The 24045-nt window shown below is 39.1% G+C and overlaps 2 protein-coding genes across 7 annotated transcripts in view; one reads left to right on the top strand and one right to left on the bottom strand.

Moving 5' to 3' along the window:
- The window catches only part of BMERB1 (bMERB domain containing 1), a 137842-nt gene extending 135838 nt beyond the window's left edge, over nucleotides 1-2004 (top strand). The window contains exon 6 of the mRNA XM_072610259.1: nucleotides 628-2004. Coding sequence (XP_072466360.1) covers nucleotides 628-740 — 113 coding nt within the window. The 3' untranslated portion in view covers nucleotides 741-2004. The remainder of the gene's footprint in view (nucleotides 1-627) is intronic.
- A 12555-nt stretch (nucleotides 2005-14559) lies between these two features.
- MARF1 (meiosis regulator and mRNA stability factor 1) overlaps nucleotides 14560-24045 on the bottom strand; it is a 49818-nt gene continuing 40332 nt past the window's right edge. For 5 of the 6 annotated variants that reach the window (XM_072610307.1, XM_072610288.1, XM_072610331.1 and 2 more), the window contains 8 exons: nucleotides 23663-23865; nucleotides 22386-22613; nucleotides 21449-21679; nucleotides 21066-21284; nucleotides 20373-20433; nucleotides 20156-20296; nucleotides 18832-19002; nucleotides 14560-17120 (listed from right to left, as the gene is read on the bottom strand). In XM_072610307.1, the coding sequence (XP_072466408.1) occupies nucleotides 16882-17120; nucleotides 18832-19002; nucleotides 20156-20296; nucleotides 20373-20433; nucleotides 21066-21284; nucleotides 21449-21679; nucleotides 22386-22613; nucleotides 23663-23865 (1493 nt within the window). In that variant the 3' untranslated portion in view covers nucleotides 14560-16881. The remainder of the gene's footprint in view (nucleotides 17121-18831; nucleotides 19003-20155; nucleotides 20297-20372; nucleotides 20434-21065; nucleotides 21285-21448; nucleotides 21680-22385; nucleotides 22614-23662; nucleotides 23866-24045) is intronic. The other variant, XM_072610322.1, reaches the window with a different exon arrangement.

Below are 24045 nucleotides of genomic sequence, written 5' to 3' on the forward strand. Positions count from 1 at the left end.
TGTTCTCCCTGATTATAAGCCCAATGTACTTTCTCCTCTATCCTCAGAGCCAGGTGTAACACACAGAGCTGGACCGAGAGTTGGGAAGACCTGAGTTTAATTCCTTCCTCAGACACTTGCTGGATGGATATCCATAAGCATCAGTTTCTTCATCTGTAACATCATAGCACTAGTACTTAGCTCACAGGGCTGTTATAAGAGTGGAGATCACGTACGCCCTCTGCAGACTTTAAAAGTCAGCGTGTGTAAATTGCATTTTAAAATAAAATGTACACCAATCAAAGCTTCTGCTGGGTGCCAGGCACTGTGCTAAGCCCTGGGAATACAAAGAAAGGCAAAAACACAGTCCCTACCCTCAAGGAGCTCAGTCTGATGGAGACAAACATGCAAACAACGAGATACACCAGTGATTTTTTTTCTTTGCTAACATATAGCTCTTGTTGCAGAATTTCCTCCATACTTTACCCTCTCAGTACAGTCCAAGTCACTATTTGGGTGGGCTGAAATTGATTCAATCCCTGCTGCTTTAGCAGGGAGCTGGGCAGGGAGGAGATACGGACAGAAGACCAAGGGGACTTTCAGTATGATCCACCACCACATCCTGTGTTCATTCATCTCCTACCACAGGTTCTCCGGCAGAGAAGAAGGCAGAACCCCCACCTACTAAGCCTACAGTTGCCAAGACTGGGATCGCACTCATAAAGGATTGTTGTGGGGCCACCCAGTGCAACGTTATGTAGCCCCTGGAGGGCTCTCCTTCGGCCTTGGGGCCACCCCCACCTTCTTATCTTCATAGCCCCCATTTCACCGGGGTCAAAACAAAACAAAAAAACTTTACGAGGCAGAAGGGATCAAAGGCAACCCTAATTCTGTCAGTAGGGCCATGGGCGCGGTGGGGCCCAGCCGTCATGTACAGAGTGTAGCAATAGGGAGTCCCTCACTGTTGCATGGCCCTCCCCACGCGCATGCTGAATACAGGAGTTATGTATAGCAGTTTATCCGACCATTGGGAAAGAGCTGTCTTTTTAAAAAGAAAAGTATACATATGTACATATATATATGTATATATACATAAAATCCCATTGTGTAAACAAGCTGGGAGAGGGGCATGTTCCCCAAGTGTGTACAATTGTGATTTTTAACAATTTAGCACTTTATAGGACTAGTCCCATGCCCCTTATCTCGCTGAAACTGCCCCACCTCCTGTTTCCCACCTTGCCCTTTCAAAGTACTAGATGATAGGGATTACAAGAAGCCAGCACCATTTCTCCAATCCTATAATAATGGGAACCCCAAGTCAGCCCCTAGACTGTGGACTTCTTGGATCAGTTAAGAAAGGCACAAGAGGTCGCAGCCCCTGCCATTGCTGGCCATTTGGCACCTTTCCCAGGTGTCGTTTTGAGTGCTCTTGTGGACAATCCCTGCTCTCATATTATGTGTGTGAGCCTGGGTCAGCCTTCCTAGCCTAAGCCTCTCACTAGAGCTCAGGTCTCCCTTCTTACACTCCCCAGGAAGGCCATTCTTTGTGCATATCACCTATCTGTGTTTGGCCTCAGCCAGAAGAGTCAAGTCAAAGGGAAAGGCTGTACATGGTTCCCCTGGGCCTAAATTAATTCTAGAGAGCTGAGCAAGGTCGGAGGTGATGAGGACACAGAATAAAGGACTGAGAGGGGCCCTCGACACTTGCCAGTGGGTCACCAGAGAAGCTATCCTGAGTGCGGCTGCCTCAACAGCCAGATTTGACTTCTTGAGGAAGAAAAGAGTGCCAATGGATGGGAGAGTCAGCGTGACCCAATGTCTGTGTTCCACTGTGCAATGGCTTATTTTAATCAGTCTGCCAATTCAACCCATGTAAATCTCTTTGTACATTCGCTGTAGCCAGCAGGGCGCGGTTTGTGCAACATCTCTATGTATGTGTGGCCTAAATAGTTATGTGACTCAAGACTTACTGATGTGCAATCATCCATCTGGAAAAAAATAATAAAAAATGCAAACATATGAGTATATATCACTTTTAAAAGGCCTTTCCTGCCTGCTACGGCCAGCACCTCAGGAGACTGAGGTCAGGAAGCTCGCTTCTCTGCCACCACTCATGCTGTAAACTTTAGGATTCATCCAAGTTAGCTATGGGTGTAAACTAAGGCCAATAAGAACACCTTTCATTCCAGGTGGCCTAAGTTTGGGAAACCCAACCTGGATAACATAGAGCAGATGGCTGCTGTTCCCTACACCTCCACCCAGGCTCCAGAGGGCCTAGCTGTTCTCTCTCCCTACAGAGAATGTGGGAGTTAACATCCCAGTGCCAAGCCCATTACAAACCCATCACTCACTGCTCCAACCAGCAAATGTAGATTGAAGTCTTCATAAAAATGCCATCTCACACATGTCTGCCTGGCCCCGAGCTATACTGAACTCATACTCTTGCCACACTTATTGATTTCTTTCCTTATTTATTTTAGCATTTCACACAAAGGAGGGAGAAAAGTAATTATCCAAGCAGTTCCTGGAACACCGGTAATTCTGCACAGATCTAAAAAGCCTTGCTCGGAATGTCATACACCCACATTCAATCCCACAAATATAGAAAACAACTCCAGCAAAGAGGTTATCCTTTTTAAAAAATGGTCTCCAATAGGATTGTAAAATCAGAACAAATCTCTGGTTGCTTCAGCCCAGGATTCTCTTTTAGATGGCACCAAGGAACACTTTGTGAAAATGAATGGTCATTATTCTCTAGGATGTTATCCTTAAACGTTAAGGGTCTATCTGCAATGAACTTAACTTCTCTTCAGATAGCATGTTAACTTCTCTTCAGATCATCAGGTGGATGATCTGTGTGACATGGCACATTCATCTGTCACAGCCTAGTTAGACCTAGCCTTTAGCTACCCACAAACCTGCATTTCTGTCTGAGTGGGAGTCAAGTGGGCAGCAGGGCCATGTGGGGTTATTAATGGTGAAATGAAGAGAAACATTGAACTTCAGAACCTAGAAAAAAGACTGGGAAGATACAAGCAGATAATGAGCCTAGTCAAATACCAGAGTCCACAGTCATACAACTATAAAGGTAACTAGAAGAGACCAAGAAGGGTGCCAACCTAGATAAAAAAACAAGGGAAAGGAAATCGAAGGGAGCTTTGAAGAGTCAAAACAAGGATAAAGCTTTATGAGAGTAAATCACTGCTGGGATGAATTGTCTGATAACAGGATTAGGTGGTTTTCTCACTTCTTTTGACTGGATCTGCCAATGTCAGGGTCTTACCTAATTCAAAATGTTAAGAGTTATAGCTCATCAAACATGAATCTTGTTATCTCCTTAAATTTTTTTGTCCAGTATGAGCTCCCAGGGCAAGTTTGTGTTGGCTAGGCATGATTCCTGCCCTGCTGAAATGTGCCTCAATGTGGTTCTTTTCCAAGGCAGACCAATACATAAAGATGAAATTTCAAGATTAAAAAAAGGGGGAGGAAGGAGTTAGGGGAGAACTGAGCACCAGAACCAGGGAAATAAAGTTCTCAGCACTCTCCTTCTGTTGGTCAGTGATCTTGTGACCCGACACAGGCCTGCCTGAGAGAAGATGGAAGAGTATAGAAGATGATATCCAGGGCATAGCCCTTGCTGACCCTATGATAGTTATCACTACCCAATCCTTTGGCATATTCTGAGCTATATATTTCAAGCCATTTGCAGTGTATAACAGTATGTAAGACTCTTCAGGTTTATGCAGACATAACATAGGGGCACCCAAAGACACACAAAAAGTCACCTAGGTAACTAAGCTCCTCAGAGTTGTACATCTCTGCCATGAAGGGGTCTTCATATGTCACCTTTCTGTTCCCCATAGTTTAACTGTCCAGCCTACCTATGTGTGGTAACATTTTTTAACTTGTTCTTGAAAACAAGGATCCCTAAAGATATACCCTATTCCCAGCCTTCAGCATGACAGAAAGAAATTAGACCAAGAACTCACTCCACCCTGCTAAGGAATTTGCTAATACTTGGTCTCTAGTGCTGGTGCTGCCTCCAACTCCTTCACATTGGTATTGAGGGAGTCAAGGGATCCCTGTCAGCCAAACTGTTATTCTGACTGCACATCTTTCCCCTCCTAGACAGAAGCAGTTCATTGGTTTCTGGCTGGTGGGTTACTTGAGATGACAGTTTGGTTGCGAAATTTCTTCCAGTTGCAGAGGCAAATTAAAGATTCCTTTTTGTTTATTTAATGTTTCCTACTACAGTGCTCTTCCCAGACATTCGAGCAGGCTCTGATTGATTGGAAATGACTCATGGCAAGTCAGGGTTACTGCAGAGCCTTAAATAAACCTGCTTTTTATTAATCAGTACTTCACATCATATTCACTGCAGGTCCTTAGGAATCTTCTCCAAGTCTAATTTGCCCTAAGCAGAGGATGGCAGTATCTGTTTTCTTACAACAGAATAAATAGAGCAGCCAAAGTGATAGAGCAAATCTCTAAGAGAGCCAATTTATGATGCCCACTTCTAGGTTAGACTTCACTTGGTTTGGTTTGGTAAGGGGGAAATTGGTGATGGGGCAGAATCCACATCAATGGTTCTGGCAGCAGGTAGTACAACCAAGTGCTATTCCTGGCCAGGGGTAAAGTCAAGCCTGCACCCCCAGGGCCGAAAGCACTCTTGTGTTTTAATTTTCCATAGGTTTATCTTATGACTCCAAGCTTTTGTGAAAGCCCAAGGCATAAAGACATTTCACAATGCAAGCTAATATCTGGATGCATTTATCACAGAAGCATAAAAGAGAAAGGAACAAGCTGAAGTCACAGCATTCTGAAATCCAGAACTGTTCTATGTTACTCAAGTGAATACTCATGTATTTGTATGTGGTTAGTACCCACTTAATATAGATATGGTTGGTTCAAATGTGGCAGGGATGGATACTATCTGGAATCCAGCTTATCAAGACTCCATGGGAGAACACAATGCTTTTATGAGGAAGAAGAGGGCTATACCTACCCTTCCAGGAGTCTATTACGATGGAATATGCAGGATCCAGGACTTCCAAGGTAGAACAGTCTCTCCTATGGGAATCAAGGGTACATTGGATATTGTATTCCCCTTCTGCAGCTCCAGAGAGATCTCCTGTCTACTACCCAAATGTTCATACTTGTCTCAACTACCTCTTTCAAAGTCCTCTGAAGTATCTGCCCCATACCCAGCACCCTGACTCAGAGGGGTCCCTCAGTCACATCTCCCTCTGGGGATATAGTATAACATCACACAAGACTGTGGCTCAGAAATACTGCCTGAAGCTTGGGTAGAAGTGGGATTACACTTAAATCCTGCTTTGTTCAAGTCTCTATGCCAGGTGTGGGATGAGATAAAGACAGAATCAAAACACTCCCTGCCATCAAGCACTTCACATTCTAATGGGACAAAGCTAGGCCACAAACCTAAAATATCTATTTAATTCAGCCTCTTTTTCCCTACTATCTCAGACCTCTCTTAATTTGGCTTATTGAAAAACTGTTTGTAGAATTTAGGAGATTGCTGAAGGCAGATGATTGTGTGGGCTTGCCTTCCTATAATGAAAAGAACAGAGAGAGGACTGAGTACAAGGTTGAGCCTATGGAAATGCCTGAATTATTGTCTAGTCCAAACTTATTGAGAAATGGAGGATGCCAGGCAATGCAGTGTAATTTGAAGAGAATTGGCTCTGGAATCAGAGAACCTGGGTTCAAATCTTGCCTTTTGATAATTACTATGCATATGGCCTTGGGTAAGTCATTTTGCTCCCTCAGCCTCAGTTTCCTCATTTGTAAAATGAGAGGGTTAGACTAGATGGTTTCTAAAGTCTCTTTAACTTGAGATGTATAATCTTATCATCTTAAACCACTGAAGGGTAAGAAATGATCATTTTCCAGCACTGACGACCAGAACACCCTTTGTTTGGGGGCCCTGGCTTTATCTCGGCCAGCATTTCTGCTCTGTTAGCTCTCTCCTCCCATCCTCATATGCTTGTTCAGACAGAGGGTCTCAGTTCTCTCGCTTCGCTTTGCTTCTCCCCAGGAGTTCATCTGGCCCAGCTCTTTCCACACCTTTCCAATCGTCAGTTAGGCAATAACTCAGAAAAAGGTGATAGACAAAAGGGTAAATTATCAATGCAACAACATGAAATACAGCCTGGAAGATTTTCTTCTCCAGAAATCCTCTGTCCAGAATATGCTCCAAACCCTGATGCTAACAGATGAACTATATTGCTTCTTTTAAAAAGCCTTAAAGTTTAAGGAGCTAGACATATAGACCTTCATGGGCTGGGAGGGGGGGGCACACAGGTGTAGGAGTTAGGCTCATCAAAAATGAAGTTCAGTTCCTGGAACTGAGTCTGCCAGTCTCCATAAGAAGGAAGTGGTCTGTCTTATCTAAGGAAAAGAGGGGAGAATGGAGAGAGAATACAAAATGCCCCTGGTACAGGTTACAGTTGCTATTAAGTCCAATTTCTTCAATTTCTCCTCGTCTCCATCTTTTTTCTCCCTACTCATACAGCCAACATTCTAGTTCAGTATTCATCACTTTTTACTTGGACTATTGTAATATGTTTCCTAACTGGTCTCCCTGTCTCGAGCTTCTCCCCTCTCAAGTCCATCCTTCAAACAGCCAGCCAAATGATTTTCCTTATACAAAGGTCTGACCATACCAATCTCTGGCTCAGTAAGCTACAGTGGTATTTCCTAGATGTAATACGCAAAAATCAAGTACAAAATACGAAAAAAAAAAATACAAAATCCTCTGTTTAGCATTTCAAGTCCTTCACAACCTGGTTCCAACCTACCTCTAAGGCTTGGAATGTTAGTCCCCTTCCTGCACCCTATGATTCAGTCAACAGCCTTTACTACTCTTCACAGACATCATTCTACGTTTCATCGCCTCTGCACTGGCTGTCTAGAACACTGGAGTACAGACCCCTTCTCACCTCCACCTCTTAGAATTCCTAGTTTCCTTCAAATTAAACTTTTCCTGATCCTCCCAACCACTATACTACCCTAGAAAATGTTTTTTTCCCCAAAATTGCTTTGTATTTATTGTGTACACATACATACATATATATAATCATACATATACACACACGTTCCACCCCTTCTATAGATGGTAAGCTTGATTGCACAGACTTTTTTTTTTTTTAGTAAATACTATTTTTTCCCCAATTACATATTTCAATAGTTTTCAACATTCATTTTCATAAGATTTTGCTCTTAAGATTTTTACTCTTATTTATATTTCTATAAGGTTGTCGTTCTTTGTTTATAAGGTTGAGTTCCAAATTTTTCTCCGTCCCACCCCTGCTCCCCAAGATGACAAGCAATCTGATGTCACATGTGCAATTATGTTCAACATATTTCCATATTAGTCATGTTGTGAAAGAAACAAAAGGAAAAAGCCACAAAAAAACCCCCCAAAATGAAAACTGTATGCTTCGATGTGCATTCAGACTCCATGGTTCTTTCTCTGAATGCAGATAGCATTTTGAAGGCAGACACTGCCTTCTATATTCGGTATTGTTTCTGTACTCCTTAGCAACTAGCACCATACCCAGACCATAGTAGGTGCTTGATAAATGATTGCTTAATATAAATGATCTATTGATTAATTTCAATAAGTACTTATTGAATAAGTACTTATGGCAAACCACTCCAGTATCTTTGCCAAGAAAATCCCCAACGGGGTCACGAAGAATAAGACAAGACTGAACAACAACAAAAGCCAGAGATCTGGTCACCAGAGTCCTGCTTCCCTACCATTTCATTACTATTTTATAATTAATTCTACTTGATGATACCAGAAGGCATTGAAAGGAAAGAAAATATAAATGAATATAGTAAATATTATATAGTAAATACAAAGAAAATATAAATGAATATAATACAGTAAATATGTAGTAAATATAATATAGCAAATATCTAATATATTATTAAATGTTTATGTAAAATTATATCAAAATTATAATTATAACAAATTTATAAATTACAAATTTATTTATATATTATAAATTTATTTATATATTATCCAAAATTTTGTTTATTATAATTATAATAAAAATTATATTAAATATTTATTTAAAAATATAAATAATCCATCTTACCCAGAGAGTCATTCTTCAGGTTGAGTTGTACAGAAACTATCTACTTTAAAGGAATGTTGTGCCTGTTTTTATTCCCCTCAATTCTTATCAGAGGATTTTGTTTTCCCAGGCTCTGTTTTCCCCTCCCTAGTTGTAGGATGACATTGGAGAGTCAAGAAGACTTGGAACTGAATACTTCTCAGACCCTTCCTAGCTGAGCTGATCCTAGGCTCAATCCAAGTCTCCGTTTTCTCATCTGGAAAATAGGGTAACTACTGTACCGACCTGTTATCAAATAAGATAATGCATGGAAAGGGCTCTGAAAACCCAGAATAGAGCTACGATGACAACCATCATCATGACTCTGCTGTGGGGTTCCCTGTTCTGGCCTCGGGCACTTCCTGTCATCACTCTGGGTCTTAGCTTCCTCATCTACAGGATGGGTATAATAATACTTGCATGACCTCTCTATACCACAGACTTGTTCTGAGAAAAGTTCTTTTTTTAAAGGTTATAGCTACAGAAATGGGAACTATTTGTTACACTCAGCAGAATTCTTCAGTTAGACATCCACGCTCATGAGCATCATGAGCATTGCACTGTGGAGATATCTGAGGATGGGGCTGGAGAAGGCTGTTGTAAACATTTCCACACTGCCACGTGTGAGGGACTGCACTTTCCAGAAACCTGAAGCCTCTTCCCTGGCTAAGCTTATCCTGAGAAGAGCTTGGGAGCTCCACTGTGCTATAGAAAGCATATGCCCAGAGGCTGGCTTTCTCACTCTCGGCTCTTTAAACTCCGTGCCTCACTGTATTGCGCCTTCTGCTAGGATTCCAATTTTGAACAGTTCAAGGCATCACAAAATTCTGATTCTAAGATAAGATTCCCCACACTAAGGAATACCATCTTAGCCATAAAGTTGTAACTTGCTTAATTAACTCTGTACCTCTGCAGTTCTTAACATTTTTTTTGTGCTATGGTAATCTATGTACCCCTTCTCAAAAGCATTTTTAAATGTATAAGATAAATTACATAGTATTACAAAGAACATCAATTATACTGACTATATATAGCTAACAAACAAAGGGTCCAAAGGAAAAAAAAGGGTATTGTTTGGGAAGGATTCTGCTCCTGCCCTCTCCCCAAAGGAGGGGGCCGAGGAGCAAATGTTTCAGTCATGCTTTTTTCTCTACAGTCATCCTTGCTGGTTTTAGAGGGGTGGACCTGATACTGGAATCCCCAGGGCTCCCAAGAGGCTTTCCACCTTCCCCTGCCCCTTGTTCTGGGAATTTTGGACTCTACAACTTATGGGTGGTAATGCTACTGTCTACAGCAAAGATCCTTAGCCTGCAGTCCATGAACTTACTTTTTAAAATATTTTGTTGTTTTTTGATATGATTGGCTTTTTTTTGTAACCCTTTGTACTTTATATATTTGAAACATGATGCTGAGAAGAGATCTACAGGCTTCATCAGACTGCCAAAGAGTTTCATGTCACAAGAAATGGCCCACACTAAAGGCAGATTTGCATGGAGGAAAAAGGAAGTCTGGACGTGGACTCAAAGATTTTGAATATTGGCCCTGACACTTACCATCCATGTGAATATCTTTTTCTGTCCCTGTCCGTAACAGAATTTTGAGGACTTAGGGAAATTTCACAAAAGAGTCAAACAAGCCATTAATACTTAAACCCAAAGGTCTTTATTTCTGAACATTTTAACTCACATAAGGAAAGGCTAGAGGCCTAACGTAAATTAAGAAGGAAAGAGAGGGACAATTAAGGATGTAACTTGGGTTACTAGAACTTTACAGAAAAATGCCCTTCAGAAAACTGCACACAGAGTAATGGGGACAATGGTCCCATGTGAGGCTGGCTACACCAGGTTCTGTCAGGCTTTTATTATGTCACATCTCCTGGCTGATGGGACTCCTGTGCTATTGCTGTTGGGTTGTTTTTTTTATCAGTTTCATCGCAGATCTTACTGATGCAGGTAAGGGGCCAGAGGGAAATGTAAGCTCTCATACTTAGGCACACCTCTTAGTTTCCTGTCTCTAATATCACAGACAGGAAGACACTAGGAATTGACTGCCAAGGCCCCAGATGCCCAAGCATTTCCCAGGAAAAGGAAGAAGAGTCAGTACAGAGTGGAAGAATCCTAACACAAGAAAGGGTAGACCCCAATAAAAACAAGAATGTTTGTTTGTTTTTTTAAGGTGATCACAATGACCTTAGACAAATCATTTCTCCTCTCTGGGCCCATTTCCATTTTTAAAATGAAGGGGCTGAATTAAATGCTCTAAGGTCCCTTCTACTCTAAATCCCACAATGATCAAAAAGTAAAATGTTAACTTCAGATTGTTTCAGATAATGTTAAGAAAACACAAAGTAATTTTAGAACTCCAAATGAACTGAATTCATCCATTCAACAAGCATTTATTAAGTACCTACGATATACTGTATTACGCAGTGGGGATGCAAAGACATAAAGCTCTCAAGGGGCTTACATTGGTGGTGGTGGGGTTACAATATTCACATAGAGAAGTAAATGCAATAGAATTTGAGGACAAAGAGAGAGAGCACTGACAGCCAGGGAAATCAGAAAAGGTTTCTTGTAGGATCTGGCACTTAAGCTGGTTCATGCAAGAAGTTATGAGGCAGAGGTGAGGAAGGAATACATTCCAGACATCAGTTATAGCCCTTGAGAAGCACAGGGACTGGGGATAGAGCAGCAAGTAAACCAATTTGGCTGGAGCAGAAAACGTGTGAAGAGAAGTAATGTGAAACCTTGGAAAGGTAAGCTGGTACTGAATTGTGAAGGCCTTTACATGGGGAACTAGAGAATTAGTAATTTCATATGGATGATGGGTGATGTGACTTGTGCATGAGTCAGATTTAAGTGAGGAAGAGTTGCAGAAAGTCATCAACTCACTCTCTCTTCCACAGTCCAGTGGCAGGACAAAACTCAGGATGACTAGTGATGGCCCACTGGAACAAAATGCTGGCATTCATCCATTCCACCAGGGGAAGTCTTCACGTTTGGGTAGACATGCTCCTAACTCATGATGGGTTTGAGTTGCCCTCACCGGGTTTAGCCCATCTGCTAAAATGGTTTACCAGGGTGTGGCTGCTGCACATGCTACAACTTCTTGGAGCCACAAGTGAGAGTTGGGTGAGAGATGGACACCACAGGTGGATGAGCAGCCCTGAAAAGAGATTGCAAGCCCACACACCAGAGTGAGTAGTCTTTCCGAAAGAGTCATGTAGAGGAAAAGGAACCACAAGAGATTCTTGGCCAAAAGGTTATTTTGGCAGCTGTGTGGAGGATGGATTAAAAGAGATAGAGAAATAGAGCATTTATTAAGCATTATGGGCCTGGCACTGTGCTGAGCTCTGGGGATACAAACAAAAGCAAACAAGGTAGTCCTTGCCTTCAAAGAATTTACATTCTAATGGGAGACATCAACCCATAAAGGGGAGTTGGAACATAACTCACACTGGACAGCAGAGTGTGGACATGACCAGGAAGCAGCACGGATGCCTGGTTCCAGGAAAGATCAGGCAAAAACTCACCCATAAGAGCCAGAGGCAAACTTAGGAAGGGAAAGGGAAAGATTTGAGGCAGGTTTATGAATTAGGCCACTGAAAGAGTCTAGGTGAGAGGGACTGAACTACAACAGCAGACAAGTAAATGAGGAGAAGGTAACAGGTACTAAAAGTGTTGTGGAGGTGAAATTGTTAAGACTTGACAAGATAAGATATGGGACATGGGCAAGAAAGAAATCTGGGTGACTGGAAGAATGATGGTGTCTATAATAGACACGGAGGTTTTAGCCAGAAAAGATGAGTTCTATTTTGGACACATTTGAGTTTGATGTAGTTATGGAGATGCCTCGTGGGCCTTTGGAAGCTGAATTCAGACGTATTAGCAAGTAAGGAAAACTTAACTTTTAGAGTAGCTCCAACTATGCCTTATGTTTAGCATTCATTTTTTTCCCACCTTTCAAAAATATATCACTTATCTTTCCCAATGAATCTCACTAAACTCCCTCTCCTGTAAAGTCACCCCCTATAATAAAGAATAAAAAGGGAGTATTCAGCAGAACAAATCCATCTTTCTGTGTGTGTGCACGCATATATATATATATGTACATGCATATACATATATGCAGTATTCCATAGTCTTCCACCTCTTCAAAGAAAGGTGGCATTCATTTTCATAGACTGCTCTAATATGCCAAAGGTTCTTGGATTTACTTCTCAAATAAGTCACCTACCTCCAAATAAAATAACTCTCCTTTCATAATCAGGGTTCACTATTCAAGAAAGATACTGTATTCATGTCTCTGGGGTATATGAGAACTTATAAGAAAGCCAAGAAAACTACAAACTGTAAGTAATGTCAGCTCCATGAGGTAAAGAGCCATTTTTTGGTATTCCCAGTTATCTAGCATATTTGTATAATTATGTTTGTATATTCGTACAATTCTAATGTTTGTATAATTAAATTCACCACCACCACCACCACCACCACCACACTGCCATCCCACTTCCCCCTCTCCCCCACTCCTCTACACCACACACACCTTGAAGGAATCCAAAGAGGATTATGAGAAGACTGGAGAAACCCATGATGGAGAAGGAAAGACTTAAAGGAGATATGATAGCTTTACCAATTTGACCCCAGAAGGCAGAGTTAGCAAGAACAGGTGCAAATAGCAGAAAAGCCAATTTTAGCTTGATGAAAGGAAAAACTAGTGCTATCCAAAAATGGAATGCATTCTCAGGAGGTGGTGGATCCCAACTTTACTGAAGTCTTCAAAGTGAATAACCACTGCTTAGAAATACTGTGGAACAATTTCCTGGTTATGTCTGAGTTGGTCTGAGGTCCCTTCTAGCTCTGATTCTTAAATATGGCACCTGTGACAAAAATAACCAAAGAACTCCTGAATCTTGTAATCACATTCAATAACTCAAAACCACACGAACCCAAAATGTGGCTACTTATCATAGTCAGACTTAATGTCAATCTATACAGTTCTCTTCTCCCTGTAACCCCAGAGTAAGTTTAATACGTGTCATTCTTCCTTATGGCCTACACTCAATCACTCCAAAACATAGCATTTTCTGATCTGGTGAAAGTTAGCTCTCCAATAATTTCACACCATTTTGTATACTTCCAGTGCAGTTATTATATCTTAATGGGTATTGCTTTTATCATCTTATCTATATCAGACTGTTACCACCTTGAGAGGAAAGTCAGGTCTTTTCATCTTTATAATTTCTTCAAGTCACCAGTACAACATATTACATAGAGTAAATGCTTAATAACTTTTGTTAATCAATAGACCAAAAGAGGGAATTGTGATGCTTTAGGGGAAATAAGATGACTCGTTTTTTACCCTATTATTATTCAAGAAATTGTACAGAATAAATAATTTTCATAAGCCTAATCCTAAACTCAAATTACTTAGATTGAGAGAGAGTATACAGTCAATGGGAAGGGTCATAGTAAGATCTCCTAGACTCTGGTTGTAGCAAATCAAACTGACTTTTGGGCAAGTCAAGTAATGTATTCTCTTTTTAGCTATTTTTTTAAGATTTGCTTCCACTGGTTTATCAAATGAGATTCAGATGCACTTTAAAAAATTGCTAAGGTACAATGTCTGCACTGCACATTTCAAACTCTTGATTTTAGCTACACTTATACTTGTTAGTCTCTAAAGAACACAGTGATAGAATAATTCTGAAAAAATACTCGGATGAAAAATGCTTCAAGTAACATTAAAGAACCTGTGGTTTTATTGGGTGGGAACACCATTCTATAAACTGAGAGCCTTAAAGAGTTGCCAAAGTCCATAGGGCACAAAAGAGTCAATGTCAGAGGAAGAAGTTTAATCCAGGTTGCTCCATCCATTATACCACACTCTCTTGTACTTCAAAAGAACTATTAAATGTTTCAAAGAGCTTCTTTATATATAGAATCGCATATTACCTTGAAACAACATTCATGTTTTTCTGTCTTTCCATGTTATTATGGGGGTTAAGATGCCCACTCTAGACCACAAAGGCCTAATCTTCTAAAAGAATTTAAAGTATGATCAGCAGCAGTAAAAGGCATAACACAAAATGAATTTTTCTGGAAAGGTAATTTTAGAAATGATCTGAGTTTTATCAATTAAAGGTTGGGTGGGTGTGAGAAACAGTTTGTGGTTACTAACTTTTCTGAGTCAAACAACAGAATCAGTGTCAGAAACTTTAAGACTCCTGACTGGCCAGGCTGCTAAATGATGTGTTCTCCCTACCACATGTCAGTCAAGAAAGCCAGTTTGTACATTTTGCACACAATAACTACTAGGTAAATGGTAAATACAATTTTCCCAAAGAATAGGATGTTCAAAATGCAAAGAAACAAAAGAAGATGAAGACAGTTTAAATTCCAACAAAACGCACATACGAAACACCACCAAAATGTTATGCTTGCTTGTAAATTTTATTGACAACTGTTTGGTCCCAACACACAAAACAGCACTTTGAACCACAAAAAGTGTTCAAACAAAGTAGACAGTTAAGAAAACATTTCTTCCCCTCTACCCAATCCAAAACAAACAGTGCAGGATGGGAGAGGGAGTTTTGGTGACTTTTTTTTTTAACAGACAAATCTAAATTGGTAAATCTTTCCAACCAGAAATAATTTAATTGTCCTAATTCTTATAGATCACTTAGTCACATCATTTAATTAAGCCTTTGGATTAAAAAAATATATTGCAATTGGATTGGCCATTTTATAATACATCATGAACACAACTTCCCACCTAATGAATTTTCTTACTTTCAAACAGCGATTTATTAGAATTACACGTAGACCTGGGCCCACTTGGCTGGCCTCCATAAATGGTACAACTGCCACATTCATAGGATATTGCAGGATTGCAGATTCTTCTTCCCTTATGATTGCCTCAAGAACCTTTTCTTTTGGACTGTTTCCAGTGACTTGTAATTACACCTTTTATATTCTTTAAGTCCACAATATTTTGCGTATTTTTAAAACAAAAGTCCCAATGTTCTAGCTCTGCCTTATGAAATCTTTGTGTAATTAATTAACTGATGTTTTTGATCAATAAACTGATGAAATGTTTAAAAGCATCTCTAAAAAAAAGTTATGTTTGCATTTTTTCTCACTGTACTATGTCTGTAGAGGAAATATGCCTACAGAAGGAGTTACACTGTGCCATTATACTGAGAAAAATTTCCAGTGAATCTCCATTGGACTCATGGCCATATACCATACTAAGAGTCTCTGGTTTCTTTCTTTTTTTTTAAACAAAACGTTAACTTGTAAAATTGTCTCTGTAGTAGCTATTCTGTGGCATTTCCCTAAAAGCTGGCGATGAAATCTGAGCCCATTTTCTGGCTTTCTAGTACATTGCAAAAATGTTAACCTCAAAAAAGGAATCACTTAACTAGTGGAAGACATCGTGTGACAGGTTCTTTCTGTTTTATGAGCACTTCCATCTGTCTCTTTGCCCAACAAATACAATCCATTGTAAATGCTGGGTTACCCAGAAGGGTAAGAGGCTATCTGCCAATGGACATTTCAGCCAACTCTAAAGTAAGGCCATTCCACTAGTGCAGTGCTACTTCAAAGGCTGGCTTTTCCAAATGCCAAGATCAAACACCACAAACGATTGAACACGCTATCAACACGAGAAGTAACCATCAGTATAAAAACAGTTAAAAGACAATATGCCAACATACACACAAAGCTTCCCAGTTACCAAAACTTGCTTTAAAAGTACAAAAACAAGGTTAAGCAGATCAACCTTGGCCTTCCCCTGCATAGATAGAATCACTGTGTCTCTTTCCAGTGGAAATCGTATTGATACCTCTCAGGTTAAAGCGCTTCTCATAACCTGCTCTGATTCATGATTTATGCATTTAATGCATAGTTTAGAAAAATCAGACTCTCTCCCACCAATACCACCCCTAGACACACAAAATGTGTGTGTTGTAACCCAAACACTGACTTTAAACTCAAGACACCAAGACCATTTCCTTTTCCTTAACCTAATCCATGTCAAACTGGAACATAACATAAAAGGGAAGCTTAAAACATCCTCAATTTCCTAGAAAGCTCCAAAATGGAACTGAAAGTGACAAAAATCATTTAGAATAAATTTTGTCACAAAGCCACACCTGTCATCTCCAGACATAGTAAAATGAAAAAAAAGGTGGACTTACAAGTCACACAGAAACAATTACCATTTGTACTCCACCTCCAAATACATTCAAAACTCCTTGTTTACCCGTTACATTCTAGTGCATAAACACTTGTTTACTTAACAGGCTTTTGAAAGACAGATCATGCATTTTATTAATACTGTCTGAAAACAACATCAGTAAGCAGTGGCCTAATGAATATCATATGCTACATGTAAGATTACACCACTGATGAAGTTTAATGGAAATAAAACCCAAATCTTTCCATTTGAATTCTTACTTCTTTCTTTTTACCGAACACCATTTTATTAGAGTTAAGAAAATTTGGTAAAATACCTAAGGGATTCTTGAATGAGTGCTGGGAAGTTTTTTCAAATAATTAAAAAAACTCTTCAGCCAAAAGCTGTGTTCGAGGTAAAAGGAACAAAAACATTTTCAAATTCATCTTATAGAAATTAAATGGCTCACAGGGGTTTTCATTAAAACATGAAAGGGCGTGCCAATAGCTTTGAACCTATTTTTGTGTGTAGAGTCAGACAGTGCTTTTCCCTCCTAATTCCATGTCACAAATCAAAGTTAAAGCTTGGTTATGGGCGCAAAAGAAAAGTTGGCTGCCAATTTCACTTTGTTTTTGTGTTGCTTTCTGGCTGGGCTGTCCACTGGGTCCTTGCTTGGTCGAGACTCTGAGATATTCAACGATGAACAAGGAGGCACTGAGACGTTTTCCAATGCATCAGGCATCCCAGGGCCAGAGAGTGGTTTTTCTTTGCTTTCTGTCATTTTAGTTTGTTGTTCTTCTGTTAAAACCATGATTTCTGTGAAGAAAGAAAGACAAACACTCAGCTCCATCAGCTCCATAAAACGGGAGGAACAACATGTTTCTATGGCTTCTCCCTCCCCACAACATACTTCTAAAACCATTAGTGTAGAGGATTTCAGTTTGAGATCAGCAACACTAGACTAACAGAGTTCTTTATGATTTGGTAGAGAAGTCCTAAAGAGCTGCTTGAGATACTTGGAGATTAAATAACTTGTCCAGAAACACCAAGTTAATGAAGGTCAGAACTGGAATTTGACTCTACATCTGCCTGAGCAGTGCTCTAACCATCACACTAACCATTACATACTGCCTCTCAAACACTTTGGATTAATTTTTCATGTTACACACAAGCACACACTACTTTACCAAATAGCTGCGCTTGTGAAAAGCTGAATCAATCCAATTTAAATAGAGATCACACCTTTCTACTGAAGTAAAGAACAACTTCAGGATGTTCTCTTAATTTCTAGCTGATTTCTCAATGGGCAATGACTCCTCACATTTTTTTGTCACAAGAATCTGTCAACTAGATAATGCTTTATATATGAATTCACAACAGAAAAGTTACTACAAGGAATCCTAAGTGAATGGACTTCTTTGTGACAACAAACTTCCTCTATTTTAATGGTTGTGCAAACTTGATTCTTTATGTGCTAGCTTTTCTTAAAGGAAGATACACTGGTACTTGGGATTGTGCAAAGTATTCCACATATTCAAACATTCACTGAAGAACAGGTGCTGATACTTTGTAACTTATATAATCAATATGGAGGTATGCAAATAATTTTGCCTATTATTAACTTTCAATTTCACAGAAAAAAACCTACCTAGGTCACAGACCATCCAGACAATCTGACTGTCACTCAAAGCCCCTTCATAACTCAGGCATCTCTCACTCTCCCCTTTCTGGTCTCCTCACGTCTTTCATCCCTCCTCCCCTCAAATACACACACATGCCTCAATCTAGTGATCCCGCTGTCCTTGCTGTTCCTCAAACAAGAGACTGCGTTCTCTTGGCTTTAGGCACTTTCACCCGCTGTCCCCCATACTGGGAATGTTCTTTCTTCACTGTCATCTCTTGGCTCCTGTCAAGACCAAACTAAAATCTCACCTTCCGTGGAATGGAAGCCTTTCCCTGTTTAATTCTAGTACCATTCCTCTATTGATAATTTACTACTTGGGCTGTATTTAGCTTTTGTGTAGATAAACTTTAAGCTCCTTGCAGCAAGAACTGTTTTTTTGTCTTTGTATTCTTAGCACTAATCACAGTGACTGGGACAGAGTGGGTACTTCAAAAAATGCTGACCATTAGGTTACACTAAGGAAATATAAGAACAGGCAGGAGAATAAACTCAATCACTCTGTGCAGCTGTTTTTGCACAGCTCTTACAAAAGCTCTTTGGACGGGAAACTGAAATTAATAAAGGAGTTGATTTTTGTTATTTTACATAACATGCTATTCTTCAGAGGTAGGTGGTGTAACACTTATTTTACCTGTAGATTCCATTTATCCACGATATTCTCTTTGTCCTGTTTGTAACAATAACTGAAGCTAGTCATAAAGATTAAACACTGGGAATTTTACCATGTAAAATAATGACTTCATACATTTAATGCTATCCATTTAAATTTATACAAAAGTAAAATCATACTAATAATAATAGCTGCTATTTCCAGGTAAATGATGAAAACTCAGCGAATCCTACCACAAGGAGTTCGGGGATGCTCCTCAAACTGAATAAGATCAGTAGACTCAAGAATGACTGGATCAGGTCTCAGCTGTGGGGATGGCAAGCAAGAAGGGACTGGCTCACACAAAAGGTCTACAGGTGAAGTATTAGTTAAACAGAGGAGCTCCTGCTCGGTTTGATTAGGACCTGTGGGAAGAAGAGACCAGGAACACTCTGAAAATGTCAAATGCTCAGAGTTTTAAGCCTTAAAGTGCAAGGGAAGTGTTTAAAAAACAAAACGAAACAAAAACTATCAGTTGCACAGCGAGTCATGTCCCAACCTGGACGACTCGTTTTATAAAGGAAGAATGCCATCCTTCACTGAAAAACAGATATTTGACACTCATAATTTAACTTAAGAGTCCTAGAAGAATAAATTAAATGGATTACAGTGATTCAAAAGAAAGAATTAATTTCCCCAAATTACTGGTTTATCTTTACCTCAGCCTTTTCACTTTTTAGATGGGAGAAATGAAACCAGCCCTGTCTACCTCAGAGGACTATGTGAAAACAACATTAAATAGTGCATGTGAAAATGTTCTTTAATAGTAAAAGTTAAACATAAAGGCCAAGGCTCTAAACCAGGGCTGGGGAACCTGTGACCTTGAGGTCACATGTGGCCTTCTGAGTGAGTCCAAGTTTTACAGAACAAATCCTTTTACTAAGGAGACTTGTTGTAAGAAGTCTGGATTCAGTCAAAGGGTCACACTTGAGGACATAGCACTAAACCTTTACCAGAACTACTGCCTTATCAATTGCGAACAAAATAACAGACATACCATACTATCTAGATCAGACCTGCGCAACATGGGGCCCATCTAAGGATTTGGGGCAAAAAAAAAAAAAAAGTGTAAAGGATGTAAAACAGGCCTGTACAACATACCATCCAGGGCAGTACACTGTGCAGGCCTGATCTAGATAAATCATGAGATCACAGAATTTTAGAACTGGAAAGGGACCTGGAGATTATCTGCATTGCTTCACATAAATTTAATGGGGAAAGTGAGGATTAAGATATAAATGACTTGCTCAAAGTCACACTACTAATTAGTGACGAAGGCTGCACTTGAGCTTTGCTCTCCCAACTCCCAGTCCAAAATCAACTTTTTCCTGTTGATGCCTGGAACTGAACTGATCTCTACATGATATAGTGACTGCAACCCTCTCCAACACTCTAATCTTACTGGCCAATAAGAACTGTCAAAAGCTCTCTCTACTACGTATTCAAGAGCAACAGGTGTAAACCTTTAACTTTATCTGTGACCTTGCTTGCATTTACTTATCCTAAGTTTTCTTTTACCATTAGCACACGTTCCCAGGGTGAGTCCTAAGGAGGCACAAGATTCAGGTGTCTCCAGAGTAAGCTCACTGTTGTCTTCTGTCTGGTTTTCATGATCACTCACATGATTGGCAGGAGAAAAACTGGGAGAACTCAATCGAGCTGGAAGACAAAACACACATGGGTCAGAAAATTTAAATTACTGGATGAAAACTTTTTTTTTTTAAAGTTTACTCACTTTTCATGTCATTTTTTAAAACAACAATTCTCTTGTGACCATGTCCTTTTATCCAGACCACCTACAACAAAACATATTCCTAGTCAATGGAGGGGAAGGTAGGTGGGATACCACACACACCCACCCACCCACACATCCCAAACACAACCACACCCACCCTTAAATCTTATCAAGCATGATCTTGCCTGTCAAGAATTCCAAGTCCTTCAAAAATCACCATATTTAAGTCAAAGCTGAGAATTTAGTAGCTGTATTATAAAGAAATATGCCTGGAGAGTTGAAAATAATTTTCTATAGTCTTTTTCTTAGCTTTTGAAGCAGTATGGACTATCTAAAAATAATTTACCTTTACAAAGCTTATATTTATAAAATAGAGGATATTCCTCTCCTTAAGGGTCATAATTTCTAGAACTACTATGGACCAATTTCCTGATTTAAAACATGATTTCTTTAGTGTACATATAACTTAAGACACTTCTATTGTACAAATCTCTTAATGTTTTTTACTTACAAAACACTAAAAAATTGACTACATGCTTGAGTTCTTCATTTCAGTCAAATAATACAGCTTATCTGGTATATATTTTAAAATTTAAACTAAATATGAATTTAAGCTAAATTTAAGCTGCCTATCACTGGCAACATATGGTTCTAACGGGGGATCTCAATACAAATCAAAGTATAAATGGCTACCTGAGGAATTGACCCCAACAGCTCCTCCAGGCTACTATAACCATAGGTCTTGGGCTGCAACACTTCTCCTATATATTTGGTGTAGGCCACAGGGAATTCATGAAGGAATATTTGCTGGTAGTGGTATGTGTGAAGTAGAGACCGAACATTTTTTGCAAACAAATATAAACTGGTGAGCTTCACATACTCTTCTGTCGTATCAGTATCAGTGGTAAAAACCTATTAATATCAACAACAGTAACAATTTAAAAAACCAGTAGCATTATAATACAAGCTACCCTATTTGGGAAGCTACAATAAGAACAATATTTCTTAAAACCTAAAATTCAAATTCCAACCAATGTATTACGACTATTCTAAAGACCAAGGTCAAAATTTTATACCTCAACCAAATACGGCAGACTCCTCAAAAGTTCAGACAGGGTCATGAATCCATATTCACAAGGGTTGAGAAAAGCACTATAGGTAGTTTCATAATGTCTCTTGAGCTGGTCAACAGAAAGAAAAGAGGTTTCCTCCCAAGACATTAACAACACCAGCAGCTGGGCAGTGAGAGACCGAAGAGACTTCCTATTTATCAGTTGAATCTGCTTGCCAGATTCTGTATCGGCAACCTGAGAAAGGATAGAGAATTTGAACTTTCAAAACTGAGACCGTTTAGGCCACATGAATGCAGTTATACTTTTTGTGGTCAGTGAGACCTGTTGAGAAAAACAAAATGTTCCTGTATTATTTCTCCTAAAGTGCTATCCATCAGACCAAAAGTTAGGTAGATGAGATAATAGTTTGTTTTCTAAAATTCCAAGAGAATTCTGGGAGTGAAATACTCAGATAGGAGACAGAATGAATCCATCAGTCCAAAAGGTTACTGTGTTGTTGGTTTGAAATTGTAGCAGTGAAGAAGGAAACAAAAACCTAAAACCTTGGCTATCTTATTTTACTTAATAAAAAGTTGATAATAACTTACAAAAGAAGTTTGATAAAGAAGCAATTTTTTTTTTAAAAACTCAAGCGAATGGTAAACTACATTACCTCACTATGAACAGTTCCTGGCCAACCTTCCTTCATGAATTTCCCATGGCTTATGCAAAATATATAGAAGTGTTATAGCATAAGAAATATGGTTGTAATTGCCTGGAGCCACTCTTGGGAGCAATTCCACAGCAGAGTGCTTAACACCTAGTAGATTCCTAATGAACATTTCTTAACTGATTGACGGACTGGCAGATAAGGTTAATTTAAACATTAAAGCATGGAAAAAATGTAAGGTATATAATCAGGCCACCATAAAATTTATTCCAAAAAGAAAAATTAATTTACCTTTACAACATGGCAGAGTTTTTGCATTAATGATGAAACTGAACTGACATCATAGTCTTGGAGACGCAGGGTATAACCAAAAGTTTTACCATATTCTGTAAGTAAATCAGTCATCATAAGACAGTTGTCTTTCTGAGATCGAAGAAGTTTAACAAATTGGGAAGCTAAAGCCTTGACACGTTCTACCTCTGTCAACGTAAGGATCTTTTCTTGTCCACATTCCAATACCTAAGAAAGGGAAACAAAAAGAAATGAAATGTTATAACTCAATGAACAAATAATAGGCATTCATGTATATAAAACTATTAACTAGAAAGTACTTTTGTTTATCTTAGCAATAATATAATGTCTTACAAGGGTTTATTTCTTAAAATTTTTTTTTTCAGTTTCCCCAGCTGTTCATGGTAATCACAGCACTTGTCCTATCTCTCCATTACAAAGATCATTAACTACAAAAAAAATGGATATAGGTAAAGTCCTTTTCTGAAGGTGAAGATGCTCTAAACCATTACAGAGCTGGCTATGGGTATGTGTAGACAACCCATCATTCAGATAACTGTTCAAGTTTATTTTCAACCTGGCAGAATTTCCTTTGGGCAATTTGTATTTAGCTGGTTTAAAGGTCACTGAGTTAGTATGTTGTTAAAGCCCAGACATATGGAAATATCCAGGCAGAAGTAACAACAATAAAGACCATGTTCTCTCCTACAGCCTGATAAATAATGTTTTCTGGTTCCTGGCCTCTGAGTGTAAATTCCATTGTATTGAAGTGGCACTCATATGTTTGCAGAATATACCCCTTTTTGTTTTCATCTCTCTTCCCCCCAAAGCAAGAGAAAGTTACTTGTCCTTCTTCTGACACAATTCTAATATCAAGGCTTCCTTCCTATGCTGGGCTCACCTTAAGCAACATCCTATCCTTTAAAAGGTTAAGTACTAGAGTTCTAACACACTCTCCAACCCATACATAAAATTTTAAATTTGTTTAAAAACATACAGATCATAAAAGAAATGATTCTAAAAGCTAACTACTGAGTTATCTAAAAAAAAAAAACCAATGTAAAACAAAATCAACTAAATCTTTTTTTTATTTAAAAATCACACGCACACTCCAAAACGACATACCAGTCAGTGATTTTCTTAACCAAAGTACTTCAGGACGCGTGCCTGCAATTACTATGGCACGGCAATACAGGTCTTCAAAGTGAAAACTCTTCTCCGCAAACTGCACACAAAAGTAACCTAATTTTAAAAGTTAGACATTCTTTTGAACTTACTTGTAAAACATCAGGAATGGCCTCAAAAAGTTCAAGTAGTTTAGTAAAACCATAGTGTGCAAGTTTGCACTGACGGCCAAAGTGGTGATGATAAGAAGGAATAAATTTATTGAAGGGCATCCGGAAATAGGGTTGATGACGCAGCAAATCGACAACCTCTTTGCAGAATTGTTTTGTCCTTTCTATTTCATCCTGAGTACGTTCTTTAAAAGACAAAACAAATATTACAACTCTTTCATGTGCTTATATACATTTAGTATCTATAGTGCACCAGGTCTCAGACACTGCTTAAAAAGACATAATCTTTGTCTTCTAGGAATTCACATTATGGGAGGATGAGAGGAAAGACCCAGTTAAGACTTGATGATAAATGGTAATGAAGG

The sequence above is a fragment of the Notamacropus eugenii genome, chromosome 1 (genome assembly GCF_028372415.1).
Source record: "Notamacropus eugenii isolate mMacEug1 chromosome 1, mMacEug1.pri_v2, whole genome shotgun sequence".
Lineage (NCBI taxonomy): Eukaryota > Metazoa > Chordata > Mammalia > Diprotodontia > Macropodidae > Notamacropus > Notamacropus eugenii.